A 20,374-nucleotide genomic window follows, 5' to 3' on the forward strand; every position below is an offset into this window, starting at 1 on the left:
ATGGGCTCTTGAATCAGACCTACCTGGGAGTAAAATTCCAGCTCATTCATTTATAAGCTGGATGACTCTGGACTGCCTTCGATCTCAGCTTCCTACTCTGAAAACAGGGATAAGAATACTTACCTTGCAGGGCAGCGGTGAGGATTAAGTGACAAGAAGGGTTCAGAAAGGTACATGACACTACATACTCTGCCCTGTTGCCAAGCTGATCTTGATAAATTACAAATTGGATCACGTTAAACCCCTGCTTAAAGTTTTTCAGTGTATCCCTGTTGCATTTAGGATAAAATCCAAACTCATTAGAATCCTTCAAAATCTGGTCACTGCCCACCTCATTTCCCACAACTCCCGGCAGTCATGAAGTTCCCCCATTTGCCCACACTTCTATATCTCCCTGTTTCTCAAAATACACTCTGGCCTAGAATGACCTCCTGATCTTCTCCCAATTACTTCCTGCTCACCTTCAAAATCAGCTCAGAAACTATCTCTCCAAAAAAGGTTTTTCGGACCTTTGATCATCCTGAGCTTACCTCAGTCAGAGAATTTGCCATACTTTATCCCATTTTCTGTCTGTCTTCTCACTAGATTATGAACTCCAGGAATAGGCTATATTGTGTTAGATCTAGACACCCAACTATGGGCTCTTTAGCCCATAGTAAACACCTAATAAATGTTGAATAAATAAAGCAATGAATAAAGACACACAATAAAGCAGGTAAACCCAAACTCTGCAAGTAAAGGATACACCAGTCAAGAATTCATTTTGCCTTCTGTCTAGTCAAGGAAAGTTTTCCAACTGGAGAAGAATTTCAAATGGAGTCCACAAAAAAAAATAAAAGCACCTAAAGATTCATTTCAAAGCAGCTGGCATTCCCCTTCCCCACCCCGTATCTGAATTGCACTCACCAGGGAAGGGTTAGCTAGGATGCAGTGGAAATTCCAATAAAAGGGGAGACCAGAGAGCTCACTCTGCACCCGTAGTATCACTGCCTCGTCCACACGATCACAGGAAAAGGTAGCTTTGCCAGGGCAAGCAGTGTCCTTCAACAATGGGCGAAGCAGATCATCCAAATGACAGAGAAAAGCTGCAGGGGGGGCAGTCAGGCGCTTGTTCAGCTCCTAAAAAGACAGCAGGGGTCGTACAGAGTGAGACTACTAAAAGGAAAGTGACTCCCCACTCCGTAACAGCAAAGGAAGAAAGCTCGTTAACATGAAGACAGTGGGCATGAGAAGAAGGGAGGGAAAAAAGACACAGGAACAGGAAAGAAGAAAACAAAAAGAGAGAGCAACTGGCCTCCTTCACGATCGTGCGTGTACTGCATGCCGTGCAGAAACTAACACACGTACAACCAAATGGAAAGATCCCAGGGCTTTGGGTAGAAGTGCAGGACACTCATTGGAACTGTCTCAACCTGACCCGACCTCCCTTGGCAACCTACAGGCCAGTACGCTGGTTGGTGTGAATGTACCCTGACCTCCACTGAGACAGAAATCATACCCACGACCGCCCCACCGCAGGACTTCTTGTCACACTTACCTTGGCTCTCTGGCTGACCACGCTAGCGTCCACCTGTTCGTGCCACACCTGTTGCAGATCTGAAACCAGCAAGGCATAGCCCTGCTTGGTGATATAAGCCTTGACCACGAGGGAGTTCTCGGCGAGTGGCAGCCACGCCCATGGCTGCATCAACAGACCTTGCTCCAGTTCCTCCATCTGCGGGAAAGTCTTAATTTAGGAAAGTGCCCCGGGGTACTGCAGGCCTGGGGGTGGGGGCACCACTCAAAAGCTCTATATCAAATAAGCCTTGTGAAAGACTCCTCCCTCATAAGACAGACGGCACGGATTTAAATCCTCCCCCTCCCCTCCCCACACACAACCCCCCACTCCCATCCCCTGCCCCACATGTAACCAGCTGGACAACCTTACTACCTCCTGGCCACTAAATCTAAATTTAATTCTAAAATCTATTTAGAATTTTTTTTTAAATTAAGTTCCTAAAGAGCATAAAATATCTTTCTTCTATAGTGTTCAAGCCTTGGCATATTGGTATGAGTATTTCTGCTTGCTAACAATATAACTTAATGTGGAAACCTGAACCATTCTTGTTACATCTTTTTTCTTTTTTTAATGTTTATTTATTTTTGAGAGAGACAGAGACAGAGCTTGAGCAGGGGAGGGGCAGAGAGGGAGAGAGACACAGAATCCGAAGCAGGTTCCAGGCTCCGAGCTGTCAGCACAGAGCCCGACGCGGGGCTTGAACTCACGGACCGCGAGATCGTGACCTGAGCTGAAGTCGGACGCCCAACCGACTGAGCCACCCGGGCGCCCCTCTTGTTGCATCTTTATCACATTCCTAATAAAAACATCAATGCTACCCTGTCCCAGAACTTCTAGAAGAGAAGTAGTTCTTGTCTTATAAAACATCATAAATCATAAGTGTCATGAGCAGGAAGTTCAAATTATTTGATCATTATCTAGAAATAAAACTCTAGAAACTCTCAGAATTTCAAATATATATTTATATTCTCTAAATACATATATACATACATATAAACATATACATATACATACATACACATTTATATACACATACAAACATTCCTCAACACAGGGATTCTTAATCTAGCGTCTGTGCTTGTGAATCCTCTGAAATTATATGCATAATCTATGCAAACATGCGTATAGCCATTTGGGAGGAAGAAGTCCACAGCTACGTCAAATTCTCAAAGGGATCAATGACACACATATACAGACCTAATAAACTCTTTTGTTTGTCCAGAAGCAAACAAAAAAGCCCCAAATCCCATTTCGAGAAGAATGTGGGTGACTAAGAAGTCATAAACACAAGGCACAGCATTTCGCAGAGGTAGAGACAATTCATTAACTTCCATTTCACTCATCCCCCCAGATCCCCAACCCAAGGCACTGTCATGCCCTGCTGTATATCCTGGAACTCCTGGAAACCAACTTTTCTAGTTCAACAACTAAATTTGTAGTCTTAACTTAGTAGATGTTCTGTAACTATGGTTACTTTACAGGAAGTCTGGTCATTTTTCCTGTGGGTAAAAAAAAAAAAAAAAAAAAAGTGATACAATTTCCTTCATTATTTCAGTCTATAAATACAAAGTGAAGTGAGGGAGTCATCTTAGAATATAAAGGAAATAATGAAATTCCTTGGATTTCATTAACATGATTAACATGGCTCTATTCCTCCTGTCATTTCCATCACAGTCTAAACCGTTATTCTTACAACCATAACCTCGCTTTTGAAGAGGGGTCTTGTAACAAAACTTAATTTGTACAGTCAATAGTTAGGTGAAAAGTAAATATATTTTGTGATTTTTATTTGCAGCAGCCTTGTGTTTGGAGGATGGGACTGCAGTCACTTCCCATCTGCCGCTCCCACAGGGAGGAGATCTTGGAATGATTAAGCTAGCCCTCACTAGACCAGAGTTCCACATTGCCAAAGGTCACAAAGTCAAGTGAACAAGTGAAGTCACCAAGCCCTTCAGTGAACCCTCTAAAAGTGCCAAAATTGGGTTGATTCTCCTCGCCTAACACTTCAGAAAGCCTGGAAGCTCAAAACCCTCAAACTGTATAGTTGTTTTCTGTCTTGTTTGGGGGTGGGAGAGGAGTCTAAAATGCGCTCAGGGTATGGGGCACACGGGTGGCTCAGTTGGTTAAAGCCACAGACTTCGCTCAGGTCAGGATCTCACAGTTCATAGGTTCCAGCCCCATACTGGGGTCTACGCTGAGAGCTCAGCTCAGAGCCTGAGCCTGCTTCGGATTTTCTGTCTCCCTCTCTCTCTGCCCCTCCCCTGCTCGCGCTCTGTCACTTTCTCCCTCTCTCTCAAAAATAAATAAACATTTTTTTTAATTAAAAAAAAAAAAAAACGTGCTCAGGATCAAGAGGCCCCATAGGAAGGTCTGAGACATTCAGCACCAGACCTGGGATTGGCAATGCTCCCACCACGCGCGTCCTATTGAGTTCAAGGCCTCTGAATCTTATCTTTCCCCACCTCCCCAACCCCCCCTTCAAAGCCCTCTTTAACCTTCATGTTAACAAGATTCATCCATTTATTATTCTTGAATGACGCTTAGGAGCGCCGACAGTCAGGTGCGGTAGGTAGTCTGAGAACCCGGGTCCGCACCGAGTCCCGCCCCTCGGCCCAGCCTCTCTCTCGGCGCAGCTCCCCCGCCATCCTGCAGAGGGCAGCAAGGCCCCAGCCACCGTCCGGGTTGGGCCACGCCCCGTCCCTCCGTGGGGACCAACCCTGGCTCCCTTTACCACAGCCCCACCCCAGGAGTCGCCTGACGTAGTTTCCATCCGCCCTCGCCGCAAGGGACTTCGCCGTCTGCCTCTCCACTTTGACAGCTGTGGCTGCACCGAGGCGCGGCTCGGGACTCCTCGGGGGTAACAAAACCGACCACCGGCCGCTTTGCAGCTCCGAGGAGCCCGCCAACCAGTAGCCACACAAACCCGCCTCGCCACCGGAAGGCGGGCTGCGCACGCGCTGCTCACGCGCCCCGCCCACCCACGGAGGCCTGCCGCAGCACTCGGGCCGCGCGCGGCTCCCGGCACGCCGGCGGAATCTCGGGGGGCCCCTCGCCGCCTGGCTCCGGCTGAGGCCTCGGCCCTGATTCGAACCCGACACCACCTACCGTGAGCGGCCGCGAGAGCTCCCACCGTCCTCTCTGCAGACCGCGCAAACCGAAAGGCCTAGAGTACAGGCCTTTCGGGACCTAGGGGCGGGGCCGAGGCCCGATGTGGGCGGGGCATCTGGGTCCTCGCGGCAGAAGAAAGCGAGCTGGGGGGCCGCCGCTCGGGGAGAGCGGGAAAAGGGCCGCTGGACCCGCTGCTGGGAAAGTGGAGTAGTAGTGGCGCCCCTCGGAATCGCGCTGGCCGAGTAGGAAGAGTGGCAGATGAGGTGCGGGAGAGGGGTCCCAGGATTTGGACCCTTCAATAAACTCAGGTCACTTCCCTCCCCTACCTTTCCAGCCCCCCCCCTTTTTTGTTTTAATAAAATGAGGAAATTGAACTTCACTAATTTCTCTGATCCTCACCAGCACTCAAGTTGTTTCAGAGATGATTCTTCCATGCATAAATCCCATGGTCTGACCTCATCCTTTACCTCTCCTGTCTCATTTCTCCTTCCATTTTTACCCCCATACTTCTGCTCCATCACCACGGAGAAACTTGAAATCCCTCAACTCATCTTGTACTTTGTACAGTTTACGGTTTTGCTTCAGCTGCATGCCTGAGCCTGACATATTCTCCCCATCCGCTTTCCACAACCAGAGTCTTCTCGTCAAGGCCAGCCTCAGTGCTGCATCTTCCATAAGGCCTTTGCCACGATCCACAATCAGAATTAACTGTTTCTTCTCTTTTGCTCCCATAGCATTGTTTTAATCTTTAATACAGACTGCCTTCTGGCTTGGATTTTAATTAATAATTACATAGGTCTTTTTTTTTTTTAATGTTTATTTATTTAGAGAGAGCACACAAGCAGGGGGAGAGGCAGAGAGAGAGAATCCCAAGCAGGCTCCACGCTCAGCACGGAGCCCTACACGGTGCCTGAGCCAAAGTCAAGAGTTGGACACTTATCCGACTGAGCCACCCAGGTGCCCCTACATAAGGCTTTTTAAATGGTAGGTACCTTAAGAAGGCAGGGACCCTGTGTTCTCCATATCTGTAGTTCCAAGACCTTGCACATGGGAGGCCCTCAATAAATATTTGTTAAGTGAATGCTGGGGTTCGACTATAGATAGTTCACATACAAAATCTCATTCATTCATTCATGGTCCACTAAACCATGGCCCCTGCCGGGAACAGTTAGGCCTAATTAAGAGAAGGAAAGGCAACACATCTATTGGGAAGTGAGACCTTTAGGTGGGTCCATTTCTCACACACACACACACACACACACACACACACACACACACACACACCCCTTCTTCCTAGGAGAAATTAGAGCCTGTGAGCTGACTCTCACAGCAAGCTGGGAGATAGGGCTAAACTAACCAGGACAGGGGCAGGAGTCCTGGTAATCACTGGGACCTAAGTTCTCTGCTAGACTCAGGACACTGCTCCCCAAAGCCAAGCAACAAGTCTGCTGTCTCTCCTGGCTCACAGGCCCCTCCTTCCTCATTCCTAGGGTCTTCAGGCAGAGGGCAGAGGCAACGGAAGGGCTGGGGGATACAGGGAGACCAATTTTGGGTGGGGAAAGGAAGTTGGTACTCTTTAGCAGCCTTCTCCCTGGATTTCTGAGGCACCTGAGCCTCTTGGGTAGAGAAAGGAGATGGCAGCCCTTGACCTAGGCCTCGCTCAAGCCTTGTGCCTGCAAAAGAAAGGTTGGTCAGGCTATTGCCCCACCCAGGGAGTGATAACATCCGGGCTGCTCCCCAGTGCTGGGGCTTGGCCTCAGCTTACCAGGAATGGTGTTCTCTAAGAGGAAACCCAAGAGTCCTGCCAGGAAGATGGGCTCTGTGAGCAGCGAGCGCAGTAATACATCCAAGGGGCTCCAGCCTACAGAAAGTTGGGGCCAGGCAGGAGGGGAACTCTGATCCTATGCAAGGCCAATGGGTCATACTTCTAGACCTAAATCTAAGTCTTGGGCTAAGGACAGATCTTTTCCCATCTCTCCCACCTTTTACCCCTACTCTCTAGTTCCCCACCCAGGCCCTTCGCACAAGGTCCCTGCCTATCATCCTGTCTTCTGAGCATCCACATGCCCTCTGAATATGCTTTGGTAGTTCCAGGCTCTGGAAAGCTTGGTATTAAAAGTCCCAACCTTACTTCCCACTTCTTATATTCTATGCTGTACCCTGGTTGTCTCAGCCTCAGTACTACTGACATTTTGGGCCAGATAATTCTTTGATGGAGGGGGGCTGTCCTGTGCATTGTAGGATATTTAGCATCATCCCTCTATCCACTAAATGCCAATAACAATCCCCTCTTCCGTTTGTAATGGCCAAAAATATCTCTGGATATTGTCAAATATTCCCTGTGGGGCAAAATCATCCTCAATTGAGTACCACTGCTAGTTGCTAAGCTCCACTAACTAATGTATTTGCTACTCCTCAGACATACCCTATGACCCTGTTTCTATGTCCTTGTTTATGATGGTTCCCCCGCCAGAAATGACCTTCCTCCCACTAAATATGTTCAAATCTTACCATCCTTTAGACCAGCTCAGTGTTAACTTTTTCTGTAAAACTTACTTGGATCATCTTAAGCAGAAACCATTTCTCACTGCCAAGCACCCCAGCCAGCTCCTTATCTAAGCCTTTCCCTGTTACGTTCCTACACATGTCATCTCTTTTGTTAGACCGTAACATCTGGAGGCCCCTTTATATCCGAAGGGGCTAGCCTGGTGCTCAATAAATATTTGCTAAACGAATGGGTGAACTATTTACACCAAATCACAGAAAAGGGTGTGGGACCTGGAGTCTAGAGAGCCTCCAGCCTCCAGCCCTTGCTTTCCCAGTACTGTCCAACTCCTCTTCCCATCCCCACCCCCACCTGTGCTCAGCACAGGGGCTTCCTGAAGCCATCTCGGAAGCAGCAGGGCCATGAAGACGGAGAAGCCAACAATGAAGACGTTCCGCCCAGAGTCAATGTCAGCCAGGTGGAAGCTGGAGAATCCAGTAGACAGAACCACGGCCTGGGTCACCCCAAGCACCCCACCTGTCTCGTAGGGAAGTAATCAAAGGGGTTGGGAAGGGCTGGCAAGGAGAGAGTATTGCAGGGTGGGGCAGGTTGTGATGGAGAGAGACAACCAAAGGCTCATTTTCCCATTATGTCGGAAGCCCAGTCAAGAGGCCAAGATGTTGGGCTGAGAAAATGAGGGCAGCTGACCCACAGCTGACACCCCGTAGGTCAGGGGTGCTGTTCAGAAAGAGAGGGGGCCAGCCACAAGCAACCAGTTGGCCATCCTGGGATGGGGGTGGGGGGTACTGGTTCAATGCCAGTCCTGCTGATACATCCACTCACCAAGTACAGGCAGCGGGATGGTGGTGAGGAGTTGGGCCAGCCTCGGGGAGAGCCCAAGCCCCACGCAGAGCAGTCCCACCAGATGGGCCACTCGCCGAGATCCAGCCTATGCGAAGCAGAGATGCTAGAAAACACAGCCACCTCCTTGATCGCCTCTTCAAGAGTTTTGCCTGGCTGGCCCCTTCTCATCATTTGGATCTCAACTCAAATGTGATCCTTCCGAGAAGCACTCTACTTAAAGGACACTCCTTTTCTCAACCACTATCCCCCTACTACCCTGCTTCATTTTCTTTTTCTTTTTTTTTTTTAAGAGTTTATTTTCAATTTTTACCTGCTTTGTTTTCTTGATAGCACTTAACACTCTGTACCTATCTTACTTTTTTTTTTTTTTTAATTGTCTGCCTCTCCCTCTCTGAAGTGCCCAAGAGAGCAAGGACTTTGTGTGACTTGATCTCACCAGACGCCCCAGCAAGGGTACCGTGTCGGAGGTATGGGAGTTTAGTAGTGACTTAGTGTCTTCCTCACGGTCCTAGCCGTTACCACTTCTAGGCACCTCCCTAAATGAGATCATTGAGGTGGCGTGCCTGGCGGAATGCTGGACACAGATGGCAACCGGTCAGCGTGAGTTCCCTTCCCTCTCGTGTACTTCCACTCCCCTGCCCCCACCCCTGTCCACATACCTGGATAAGACTCACTGTGCCCACGTTGGGGAAGCTGGATGCAGTGCCCAGAGGGCTCCCCAACAGCCCGGCCAGCACACTGCCCAGACCCTCCAGGCTCAGCCCTCGATTGCAGGCATGTGGAGGTGGGGAAGGCAATTGCAGGAGCCGGCCACACAGGGCATAGCAGCCCAGGGAGCTGGTGGAGGCTGCCAAAGCCATGGAGATGCCTGCAGCCACAGCCCTGGGTGTCAGCAAGGGCCAGTCCCACTCACCTGGGGAGGGAGAAAAAGCCACCTTGGGGCCAGACTCAAGTCTGGAGCATCCCCCTGCTTCCAAAGGCCTGCACCACAAGAATCCTCGAGACCCCATTGTCTTTGAAGATAATGTCTTCTGACAGAACCAACAAACTCAGGATAAGGACTCTATCCCTTTATCATGGTCTACAAGGCTTCATCTTCCACCACACTCTGCCCTACTCTCTTTACTCCAGATAACACTGGACTTGTTTTAGGCCCTTGTCCTTGCTGTGTTGCTGGCTACCACAGGGCCTTTGCACATGCTGCTCTCCCCACCTAGAATGCTCTTCTCCCTCGCCTTCACCTTGTTAGCACCTCCTCACCTCTCACATCTCAGCTCAAAGATTACTTTCTCAAGAACAGTTTTCCTGATCTCTCTGGTAAAGTCAGATTCTCCGTTATAAGCTGTCATTACACAGTGCATCTTCCCGTTGTTACACTTACCACATGTAATTTTCAATTTACTTGGGTGACTGTTTAATTAGTATCTGCATTCCCTAGCAGATGTAACCTTCCTGAGTATAGGTACTGCGTCTGTCATATTTAACACCACGTCCCCTATCACATGCCCAGCACATAATCAGCACTCAACAGACCTCTATTAAGTTGACGAATGAACAACTTTTGTACACAATGCCTCAAAAGCAAACTTCATATGTAGGGCCACCAACTCCAATGCTTGTGAGGGTAGGTAGCATAAGTGTGTAAATCGGATGAGGATTATTAACAGGGAGTGATGGGCTTGCAGATGTCTCTTAACACTAAATAAAACTCCTGTGGTGAGGGGCTGGTATTGCCCTTCGGACTGGCAATTTCTCCCCCCTGGGTGTTTTGAGAAAGCACAGGATTTAACTCAGAAATGAAATTCGCTAAATCTTGAATTCAAAGAAATAGACCTTTGATTTGAGTAAGAGGCTGAAGGATGAAGAGCAGACCTACCTGGGTGAGGCAGCCAAATCCATGGTGCCTTGGGGGAGGCAGACAGCTCCGGGGGGATGAAGCTCAGCCCCAGAAGGGCAGAGATGATCCACACACAGGCCACTGGTATCAGCACCTGAGGGGCGAGATTGAGACCGGAAAGAACCTCTCCCCCAGAACCTTCCGAGCCAGCCTTCGAGGGGTAGACAGAAACCAAAAAGGTAGCGGGCCAATCAAGCATTCCATGCCAGCCCTTCTCACATCAACTCGCCCTGCCCAGACCCCAACATACCGAGAGGAGCCGGAAGACAGGAATGTGAGTGTGAGGCGAGGAGGCTGAAGCTGGCCTCCAGGGGCACCGAGGTAACTGGCAGGAGCCCAGGTGCTGAGAACAGATCACCATGACCAGGATAAGCCTAGGGGAGAGAAAGAGCTTTAGGAGCAAAAGGAAGCAGGCATCCTGAGGGGGGTAAGGGAGGTAGAGGAGGGGCAGAATTCCCTAACAGGGATCCCAGAGAAGAGAAGGAGGAGGACACCTTGGAGGGGCAGCAGGGCACGGTGTAAAAGCCAGGGAGACCACATGAACCCAGCAAAAGTCCTGGATTCCAAATCCACAAAGCATTGTCCCTGCTCAGATGGCTGCTGAATCGGGTAGGGCCAGCTGCTCTGCCCTCCCCCAGTCCCGCACAGCCCACTGGTCACCACCCCATGCCCCTCAGGACTTACGTACAGCAAGGCCAGTCCCCAGTGGGTAGAGCAGAAAAGGGACACCTCCCTGTGGGCAGAGAACCCTGCCACCACCAGGCTGGGGGCCAGCACCAGGGGCCCACAGTGGGAGAACAAATGGCCGGGACTCCCCAACAGCCCCAGCGTGCCCTGCAGCACCCCGGATACCACCACAGCCCCGGACACCTGGAGAAGCCGAGAAAAAGACAAAGAGGATGCATTCTGCTCCATCAAGTTGACCTCAGTCTGGACTTCTCAACTAATCCCAGGGGGTGGGTCTCTGTCCCAACTCCTTCCCCCAGATCATCTCAGGCCCCAGCAAATGGAAACAGGAAACTCCTCCATCCCGGCACCACCTTCAGCCCTCCTGCTCGCCATCCCCAGGCACTCACCTCTCGGAGAGAAGTGTTCCGGAGCGCCAGGCCGTGGCAGCCAGGCCCCCCACACAGGCGCAGCACAAGGGAGGCTGGGGAAAGTTGGGGGCGTGGAGAGGAGAGAGGTAAGTGGGACAGAGCCCCATTGTTCTACAGTCCTTGCTGGTCCGGGGCACAGCTCCAAGACCCCATAGCCTAGCAGTTCCCACCACTGCCCACTCTCAATCCTGTGCCCGCCCAGGTCTGGAGGCTCAGACTGGCACTCCACTCCACCCTCACCCTGTGCCCTTGCTCTGTGCTCACAGTTTCCAGGTGTCCGGATGGCCAGAGGTAGCTTCTGGCTGGTCAGCACCAGAGCAGGGACGAGGAACTCTAAGGACGGAGCCTGGACAAGAGGCAGCCTGTAGGAATAGCAGCCCTGGCTACTAGAGACAAGTGGCAGCCAAAAGGACTCCTCAGGCCACTCCTACACACACACACACACACACACACACACACACACACACACACACACACACGCTTGCAGGAACCCGCCCCATTCTCTCCAGGGAGTCCCCCTCACCTGCTGCCTATCCAAATTTGCAGGGTGGTAGACACACCACACGAAAAGAGGCTGGAGGCCAGGAGTTGGGCAGGGGAATATGAGAGCTCTCCTTGGGGGAGATTTTGAAGCAGGAGCAAGTGGGAGACACAGAGCAGAGAAGCCAGCACCAAGATATGCTGCAGGAGAAGAAATGGGAAGGAGAGTCTTCAGAAACAGGTGGAAATGCCTGTTTCCTGAGGGTTTCTCATGCCACGCCTACTCTCCCCTCCCCCCCCCCACCCCCCCCTACCCCCCGCCCCGCCATCACCCCTTCAGCTAGGACTAACTCCTACACCTCTGCCTCCTACCTGCAGAGCCAGAAGACAGCTGAGGCCCCAGGGAGGAGGCCCACACTGAGAGGCCCAAGGGTGAGAGGAGGGATTTTGGACAGCAGGCTGCGGTGGGAGTGGTGGTGGCGGCAGTGTGGCCAGGGCATCCTGGGGGCCCATAGACTGGAGTTGGACGGGATGGGGGTGTGATCGGCTCATGCTGACTGCCTTTCTTCTTGTCTTGGCTGCCCTGGGCCAGAGTTAAGTAGAGAGAGTAAGAGGTCGGAGTTTGGAGGAAGTTAGCTGCCTGGAGTGGGGAGGGGGTGGAGGCATCAGTGAAGCGGAGCGAAGGGATGAGGGATTTGGGGCAGGACAGGCCCTTTCACCTTTGCCCAGCTCTTGTGCAAATTCCATCACCCATTAACTGGGGAGCCACGTTCTGGACCCCTCCCCCGCAAGAAACTCCCATGCAGATCCCCTGTTTCATGCTTTGGAAAGTAGGATAGGAGAGGTGGGGAGGAGACTTAAAAAATATCCTGGGGAGGTTTTAGTGTTCCCTCCTCACCACCAGCATTTGAAACGATCATGGTTACACCAGTTCTCAACCCTTTCAGGGTCAAGCCCCCAGGATTACCTGGGAAGGAAATGCATGGGTAATGTCCCTACATCATGCATGGCAAAAGTGACCACAACTCTATATAATTTTCTCACTGTAACAGAAAGGAGAAATAAAGGTAGGTGATAATAAAAAGTATTTTGTGGGGCGCCTGGGTGGCTCAGTCGGCTGAGTGTCCGACTTCGGCTCAGGTCATGATCTCGTGGTTCGTGAGTTTGAGCCCCGCATCGGGCTCTGGTGCTGAGAGCTCGGAGCTTGGAGCCTGCTTCAGATTCTGTGTCCCCCTTTCTCTCTGTCCCACCCCTGCTTGTGCTCTGTCTCTATCTTTCAAAAATGAATAAACATAGGGGCGCCTGGGTGGCTCAGTCGGTTAAGCGTCCGACTTCGGCTCAGGTCATGATCTCACGGTCCGTGAGTTCGAGCTCCACGTCGGGCTCTGTGCTGACAGCTCAGAGCCTGGAGCCTATTTCCGATTCTGTGTCTCCCTCTCTCTCTGACCCTCCCCTGTTCATGCTCTGTCCCTCTCTGTCTCACAAATAAATAAACATTAAAAAAAAAATTTAAAAAAATGAATAAACAAACAAACAAACAAATAAATAAATAAATAAATAAATAAAGTATTTCATATGTGAAACTTGGGCCCAACTAAAGGAGAAGACAATGTCATCCACTGCCTACCCCATATAGAGAATAACCATGGATGTGGTAACTACAACATCAACGGATACTAGTGCTTTCCTGGCGACTCATGTATCACAAGCAGTGTTGCCATTGGTGACCTGATGTTCCAAAGTAGTGAACAAGTTCTTGGCCAAGTGCAGAACAAAGCAAAGTCCAGTTTTAATTTACACGTAGGTACGTTCCTGGCAAACTTTGAGTCTTTTCCAAAATGTAGAAAAACGATTTCGTGTTTACATGTTAAAAATAGTTCTATGCTCAGATAAACAGGCTTTTCGTATACATGATGTCCAGCAGGGCATTCGAAAGTTATCTTGGGAACTCTTCATAAGGGAGGGGTCTCAAGCATTCCAGGATGCCTAGCATCTGGACCACACCAGCTAAATGCCAGTATCATCCCTTCAATTTTTTGCTGCAATCAAAAAATGCCCCATAAGTTTCCAGACTGCCCCCTAGGGGACAGTACTACCTGTGTTGTGGATCCTCTTAAGAAGGAGTCCCACCCAAATACTCTCAGTCCAGGTGCCAGAACAGTTCACTTTCTTCCAGTGATAACCCAGCTTTAGACTTAACACCAACTACCACCATGTGTCAGACCAGACTGGAAGTCAGGACACTCGCCCTGGCTTCTCGGGATCCACAAGGATGGAGCTCACCCAGAACTTGTGACAGGGCCAACCTCAGGCATGATAGAGTCACCATCTGTGACCCAGAGCACCCAAGTCAAAGCAGTGCTACAGGCCCCTGAGTGCTGGGAGCAGGGATGAGTGTAAGTTTGAGATGGAATCCTGTAACCATCAAACAACAGGGAAGTTCTAAAATGGGGCTCAGAGCAAATGAGTTGCCAGATGATGGGCTCAGGAAGTAGAAAAGCTTAGAATCTAGATATGGGGAGGAAATTCTTCAAGGGCTGCCGCGGAAGAAAGAATCCCAGCCATGCAACTGAAACTGTTTATTGAAACCTCAGTTCTACAAAAGCGTGAAAAACCCAAATACAAAGCAGTGGCCAGAGAGGCCTGTGAAGAGAACACCCAGGAGAAGAACTGGAAGAGAGGGAAGCCCAGGAGCAGGGTACTAAGAAGAGGTTGGAAAGGGCAGGGCTGAAGGCGGCAGCAGTCCCTGGCTCCTTTAGGCTACACCCAAGGGATGGGGTGTGGAGAGGGTTTCCCACCTGACCCCGCCTTCCCTCGGCAGATCCCACCTTGGCCCTATCAGTCCCTCGCTCTCCTGCTTCAGGGACATCACTCAGGCCCCCAATCAACATTTCCTCCCTCCCTCACCCCATTTTTCCCCTTCCATCATAGGGAACTCAAAAGCAAAAGTCTAGAACCCAGGGAGGTGGAGAGACAGGGGCTTCTCCTCTGTCTGGCTGTGATGTGGCCCTGGTCACCAAGCTGGAGCTTTCCCTGGTACCATCGCTGCTCTGGCCAAGCAGCCAGCCACTGAGGTCTAGGAGAGTGAGTGACCTTCAGTCCTTCTACCCCACAACCCCTTAAGCTCCATTACCTAGGAGGACGGGGACCAGCCAAGGACCCAGAGAGGTAGAGAGGATCTAAATCAAGCTTTCCCCCTCTAGGTTCTCAGGGATTCCCAAATCCTCTTAATGCATTTGTTGAATGCCTGCCTAGCCCGGGAAAATGAAAGACTTGAGACGGGCTAGCTCCATGACACTGAAAAGGGAACACTGCTGGGGCGGGGGGAGCAGGGGGGGCATTGGACTCCAGAGCCAGGGTGGAGCCAGGCCACGGGAGTGGTACCCAGGGCTGGGAGACCCAGTGGAGACAGTCTGGTTGGAGTGATGGCAGGCGTGGCAGCTTGGGGAGTCTCTCTGGAGCTTCTGGCAAAGGGGACAGTTATGGAAAAGAGTGGGAGGGGCAGGAGGGTCTGGGGGAGGCAATGGTGGAGGAGTCAGTGAAGCCAGAAGACTGCCCCAGAGTGAACGCAGCCCTGTGTCACCATCCAGGCAGCTGGAGACGTTAACAGGACATGGCAGGCACTGTGGCACGGGAGAAGGTATGCAGGGTTCCAAGAGGCACCTGGAGGCCAGTCCAAGGTCCGGGGGGCCGGGCGAGGGGCTGCAGGGCAGCCCCAAGGACTGGTGAATTACAGCCAGTGACGCCACAGCCAAGGCCACACTGCTCACATATGCCATAGCTAACAGGCAAGACAGCTGCGGGAGCGAAGATAAGAAAAGTCAGTGCCCAAATACCCTTCCCCCAAAACCTGCTTCTGACTGCCTTCAACACATCCATCCCTTGTCTGGAAACTTGTGCTCAAGTCAGAGCTCTCTGTCGCCATCTACTCTCAAACCCCATCTCCTGAGACTCTCAGCATTTGCTCACCCCACCCTACACACCAGCCCAGTTAAGGCCCCTATCTTTCCCAACCCTCCTCACCTTTGCCAGCCGCTGGCAGAGGGAGCCCAGGGCCAACTGCCAGGCCGGCTGCTCCAGCAGCACACACAGGTCTGTGTAGGTGTACCAGCCCCGCCGCCGTCCCTGCTGCTCAGCCACGCTGTTGGAAGGGGAGAGAGACAGAGGACACCTTCAACACTCCTGCTGCTGGCCCAGTGGCACCCTCACTCCCCTGGGGACCCACACTGGGGAACCTGTTATACACACAGGTTCCTAAACTACCTGTTGGCCCAGAAACGGAGAGCGAGCCCAAGATCTGTGTTTTAAATAAGGTTCTACCACCCTTCCAAAGAAGATTACAAAGAGGGCAGATAGGTTTAGGAACAATTACCTTGGGAGATTCGCCTTGTCGTCTCCTCCCTCCCCCCAGTTACACCCTAACCCTAACGGTTTAGATCTAAGCCCCCAAATTCCGTAAGCCCCTCTTCCCAACTCCTAGAACCTACCAGCTCTCCAGCCAGCTCAGCACCTCAAAGATCTCCCGAGGGTCAGTGTAAAGACGCCAATCCTATGGGTAAGAAGAGAAGGGCACCAGGCCAAGTTCAGATAGGAGCCACAGCCATTTAATAACCAACCAAGACCACGGCAGCAGCTACAACCGCCACTACGGCAGACACTTTTCTTGGCACTTACTACGTGCCAGATACTGTTCCAGGAGCTTTTATATATTAACTCATTTGATACCACATTATCTGGTTTCACATTATACCCTCAGTTAAGGGCAAAGAAAGAAAATAATCCTAAGAACGGTCCACACTCATAGGGAGCTCACAGTCATGAGGCAGAGAAACTCTGGAAGCAAATAATCAGAACCCAGTGAGATAAGCTCTGACTCAGAGTGTAACATGTTGGGCTTGAAGGAATTAGGGAATGGTGTGGGGCGGGGGGGGGGCGGGGGGGGGGGGGGGTTCCATTTCTGGCCTCACCATGCCAGGAACCTCCAAAGGCTGTGGTTGGTCCAGAAAGGCTGGGAAGGGAAGACACTAATAAGGAAAGACACGAGGAGAAGAGGCAAAAAGAAACTACAGAATGCTGACTGAGAAAAGCAAAGGATGAAGGGAACATGACAAGCGGTCAAAGAAACAAAGTGAGAAATAGAACAGCTACTCACCATGGCATTCAGGAAGCCCCTCTCCAGGGCATTGAGAGTGGGCACGGCCACACCCCCTGCAGCTCCCCATTCATCATTGAAGACCTCCTCCTCCTCCCCTTCATCATAGAGGTACTTACTGGCCACCATCTGCAGGGCAGCCAGAGGTGGTATCAGAAGCGCTCACACCCGGCTCCTGGGTCACCAGGACCCAGAAGGGGAGGGGGCGTCTTACCATGGAGATCAGGAACAAGTCAGAGGACGACACGTGCTGTAGGTAGTCTGGGTTTCGATGGCGGAGCCGTTCAATGTACACCAGAGCGAGCATCATAGCACACGGGGAGATGCACGCCTCCCTGGGGGGCAGGAAGGATCAGTAATTAACCCCCAGGGTCTTTCAGCACTTATAACTCTTATGATGCTCATCCCTGTGTCTTTATACCTTCTCTTTAGAGACAACCATTTCCCCCTTTCTCTAGGGCCCAAATACTACCGCCCTGTCCCCCTCAATTCCAAGCTCACCGGGACACATGAGCTACGTATTTCTTCTGGAGCCGGCGAATAGGGCTGGGGGCTGCCTTCTGGAGCAGTTCCACAGCAATGTCTGCAGAAGGCAAAGGGAAGGCAGAGTAAGCAAACAACTCCTCCCTTGCCACCACCACCCCAACTCCCCCATGCACCCCCATCCCCAGTGCTATCAGCAGAAGACCCAGATCTGTATTATCTGAAGCCTTGGGGACAGAACCACAGTCACAAAATGTATCAAATTCTCCCACGTTGAGACAAAAAAACCCATTCTACATTTGGATTTCAGCTCCTTCCAACAGGAAGGCTTATTTCCCTGTCACCCGAAATTATCTAGATTTGTCTTTCACCTTGCTCATTTGAGAAAATAAACGTGCCTTGTGAATTTGGGATACATATGATGTGTTTCTCGTATACAAATCAACAGTGGGGGCGCCTGGGTGGCTCAGTTAAGCATCCAGACTCTTGAGTTTAGCTCAGGCTCATGATCTTACAGTTAGTGAGGTGGAGCCCCCTGTCAGGTTCTGAGCTGACAGCGAGGAGCCTGCTTGGAATTCTCTCTCTCTCTCTCTCTCTCTCTCTCTGTCGCTGTCTTACCCCCCGGCCTACACACACGCACTCTAACACACCCCCTCAAAATAAATAACTTAAAAAAAAAAGAGTGGCACAGATCTGTAAGATAGCAATGTTTTTTTACTCACTCAGGCTACAAAAATGTGGAATGGAAACCCAGTCCTTACACCAGACGTCGATAAGTTAGCTATGAAAAGACGGTGTAGCTCATGGGGTACACCGAGTTATTTTGGTGACTGCTGACAACCCCATTTTCATGCTTCTTACTTGCCCAGGTACAAAACACTAACCTGCCACGGGGCTGGAGAGTTCCTCCAAGCTGCAGTCAGCTTCCCAGTCCCAGCCATAGTAGAGTCTCCTTCGGATCCGGGCGCTGAGCTTCTGGTGTCCAGGGAGGAACTGAAATGGCAGGTGGTGGAGGGTGAAAGGCAGGGAAGGCTACGATGGAGATCCTGGCTCCAGGCTGGGAGTGGGGTGCGGGGCGGCAGGTTCACCTCACTGCTGGTGGGACCCATGCCCCACCCAGCCCCGTTCTCTAGATTATTTGCCAATGGTAGTTTATCTACACTGAGCGTGGGGGTGGGGGTGGGGGTGGGGGTGGGGGGGGAGGAGGAATCCTCCACCACTGACTACTCCCCAGCAGAGGTTCTCGGAGAAGGTCCCGGGCAGCCACCCCTACCTCCAGTCCCCTACCCCGCGACTCTCCCTCAGGGCCCAAGGAGCCGGGGCCTCGAGTAGTCAAAGATCGAGTGGCTGCCGCCCGGCTTCCGCACCAAGCCGTCAGGCGAGTTCGCGGCGCCGCCCGGGCCGCGAGAGGAGCGCCGGGGATCCCGAGCTAAAGCACAGGAAGGCCAGGGAGGGGGCGGGCCGCGCTCTCACCGAGAAGTCCTGGAAGCCCGTGAGGGAGAAGGTGCCTTCTTCGTCCAGCAGGAGCCCGGCCAAGTCCATCGCGCCGCCACCTGCCGCCCTGAGAAAGTGGAAGGGAACGAATGGTAAGGGAGCCGCGGAGCCCTCGCCTGAGCGCCGTCCTCCCCCGCGCGGACGGCCGCCTTCGCCAGCGCAGCCCCCTGTCCTCGCGCCGGCGGCAGCAGGCGGGGCCGGGTTGGCGGGCGCCTCTTCCTGTTCCGCCCCGGGCGGGGCTCGGGGCTCCGGGCTCCGGGCTCCGCGATCCGGGCTCCGGGTGTGGGCCTCGGAGGCCAGGGCGCTCACCTCACCCAGTGGAGAGGAGACCCGGCTGCGAAGCGCGTGTTGTGCCTCTGTCCCGCGTTTAGTAGCCGCAGGGGTGTCGCCGGCGAGTCAGCGCGCGGCACTTCCTGCCGCCCGAGGGGCCCAGCCGCCAGCCCCAACAGCCACGGAGGAGCCAAGCTCGCAATCCTGGTAGCCCTGAGCCCGGGCGAGTCCCAGAACTAAGCCCCAGCGTGCCCTTGTCTGGGTGGGTAATGGGGACAATTCCCCGGGGACCACGCCACACTGAAGATGAACGAGCCCGGCTGACCTTTTCGTATCAATGTGGATGTTAATATGAGTAGAACAAAGATGCAGGACGAGTCGCTCCCAAATATGTTTTTAAAAGATACGCACATAGAACAATATACATGTATAAAATGCGTCGGAAAAAACGCAGAAGAAACAACAGTGGGTACACTGTGGAAACGTAGCAGGGAAACTTACTTTTTGCTGTATACCTTACTTTCGGTAGCTTGAACTCTAAACCTAATTACGTATTTTGTAGGGTCACTGCAGAAATTAAATGGTCACAAAGAAATACAAAGCGACTAGTACGCTGTAAGCCTCAGTAAATGGAATTAATCCCCCCCCCCAAGAGTCAACAGCTAAACAGGATTCTATTTTTTTTTTTTTTTTAACGTTTATTTATTTTTGAGACAGAGAGAGACAGAGCATGAACGGGGGAGGGTCACAGAGAGAAGGAGACACAGAATCTGAAACAGGCTCCAGGCTCTGAGCTGTCAGCCCAGAGCCCGACGCGGGGCTCGAACTCACGGACTGCGAGATCATGACCTGAGCCGAAGTCGGACACTCAACCGACTGAGCCACCCAGGCGCCCCAGGATTCTATTTTTAAACCCGCGACCCCAATCTCCCGTTTGAGCAAGGGAATGGAAAAAGCTCCGATACGTGCCGGCAGTAAAGTTTACGTTTGGGGAGGAAACAACTTTACTGAGTAAGTGAAGCTGTTTTCGAGTCAGTCGAGTCACGCGCTGGTGTTTGTTTATCCCCGAGAGGAGGGAACTGGGAGGACCAGTAAGTCAAGAACTGACTAATGGGACAGCCGCCGCCCTTCCCGTGCTGAAGCAGATCCTACTCCGGACACTGGGCATTTGGCAGCCCACTTCCTGCCCCTTCGGCCCGCATCACACTGGGAAAACCGGGCCAGCACGGGTCTCCCTAGCCGCCCTGCCTACACAGGCAGAGGAAGACGGCTGGAGTGCGAAGACACGGATACACAGTCCTTCGGTCCCGTGGAGCCGGACAGCGCACAGTCACGACCGGAGATCACGACTCCAGCAACCACAATACGAACCTGCGCAGCATAGGAGCCCTGGCAGCCGCCTGTGCGCAGGCGCGGGCCGCCCTATCCCGGCGGTTGGGGTGCGTCACGTGACGGGCTCGTCTTTCCTCCGTCACGTGACGGCCCC

The 20,374-nt window shown here is 52.1% G+C and overlaps 3 protein-coding genes across 9 annotated transcripts in view; all 3 read right to left on the bottom strand.

The window, feature by feature from the left end:
* The window catches only part of NHEJ1 (non-homologous end joining factor 1), an 81,205-nt gene extending 76,463 nt beyond the window's left edge, over positions 1-4,742 (bottom strand). The window contains exons 1-3 of one of the 5 annotated variants that reach the window (XR_006205713.1): positions 4,054-4,155; positions 1,538-1,714; positions 907-1,119 (exon numbers count right to left, since the gene is read on the bottom strand). Coding sequence is in view for 4 of the 5 variants with exons in the window: in XM_042950194.1 (XP_042806128.1) it covers positions 907-1,119; positions 1,538-1,714; positions 4,054-4,074 (411 nt within the window). In the remaining variant the exon portion in view is untranslated. The other 4 variants (XM_042950193.1, XM_042950192.1, XM_042950194.1 and 1 more) reach the window with 4 other exon arrangements.
* Positions 4,743-5,580: 838 nt separating this feature from the next.
* Positions 5,581-12,269, bottom strand: SLC23A3 (solute carrier family 23 member 3). Of its 2 annotated transcripts, XM_042953242.1 has the most exons (12): positions 11,862-12,269; positions 11,533-11,690; positions 11,274-11,371; positions 10,989-11,062; positions 10,601-10,782; positions 10,163-10,286; positions 9,892-10,006; positions 8,675-8,928; positions 7,995-8,100; positions 7,524-7,688; positions 6,432-6,527; positions 5,581-6,339 (listed from the first exon to the last, which is right to left on the bottom strand). In XM_042953242.1, exons 1-12 carry the CDS (start codon positions 12,039-12,041, stop codon positions 6,050-6,052), a joined length of 1,842 nt encoding a protein of 613 aa, XP_042809176.1. In that variant the 5' UTR covers positions 12,042-12,269; the 3' UTR covers positions 5,581-6,049. The 2 variants fall into 2 exon arrangements, with proteins under 2 accessions (XP_042809176.1, XP_042809177.1); XM_042953243.1 differs by lacking the exon at positions 8,675-8,928 and having other exon boundaries at positions 9,892-9,937; positions 10,163-10,255.
* Positions 12,270-14,053: 1,784 nt separating this feature from the next.
* On the bottom strand, positions 14,054-20,321 carry CNPPD1 (cyclin Pas1/PHO80 domain containing 1). 2 transcript variants are annotated; one of them, XM_042950199.1, is made up of 9 exons: positions 19,858-20,321; positions 18,598-18,685; positions 18,009-18,117; positions 17,143-17,224; positions 16,856-16,976; positions 16,642-16,770; positions 15,977-16,038; positions 15,513-15,630; positions 14,054-15,286 (listed from the first exon to the last, which is right to left on the bottom strand). In XM_042950199.1, the coding sequence occupies exons 2-9, from the start codon at positions 18,664-18,666 to the stop codon at positions 14,741-14,743; spliced, it is 1,236 nt and encodes a 411-aa protein (XP_042806133.1). In that variant the 5' UTR covers positions 18,667-18,685; positions 19,858-20,321; the 3' UTR covers positions 14,054-14,740. The 2 variants fall into 2 exon arrangements, with proteins under 2 accessions (XP_042806133.1, XP_042806132.1); XM_042950198.1 differs by lacking the exon at positions 19,858-20,321 and adding an exon at positions 18,928-19,558.
* Positions 20,322-20,374: the final 53 nt, after the last annotated feature.

This window comes from Panthera leo, chromosome C1, assembly GCF_018350215.1.
Source record: "Panthera leo isolate Ple1 chromosome C1, P.leo_Ple1_pat1.1, whole genome shotgun sequence".
Lineage (NCBI taxonomy): Eukaryota > Metazoa > Chordata > Mammalia > Carnivora > Felidae > Panthera > Panthera leo.

Coding starts and splice junctions, on each gene's coding strand:
- SLC23A3 (XM_042953242.1), bottom strand. CDS start 12,041: ATGAGCCGATCACACCCCCATCCCGTCCAACTCCAGTCTATGGGCCCC. Junction 10,783..10,988: donor GGAACACTTCTCTCCGAGAG/GTGAGTGCCTGG, acceptor CGGCTTCTCCAG/GTGTCCGGGGCTGTGGTGGT. Junction 8,101..8,674: donor GCACAGTGAGTCTTATCCAG/GTATGTGGACAG, acceptor TGCTTCGCATAG/GCTGGATCTCGGCGAGTGGC.
- CNPPD1 (XM_042950199.1), bottom strand. CDS start 18,666: ATGGACTTGGCCGGGCTCCTGCTGGACGAAGAAGGCACCTTCTCCCTC. Junction 18,118..18,597: donor CGGGCTTCCAGGACTTCTCG/GTGAGAGCGCGG, acceptor CTGCCATTTCAG/TTCCTCCCTGGACACCAGAA. Junction 16,771..16,855: donor ACTTGTTCCTGATCTCCATG/GTAAGACGCCCC, acceptor GCTGCCCTGCAG/ATGGTGGCCAGTAAGTACCT.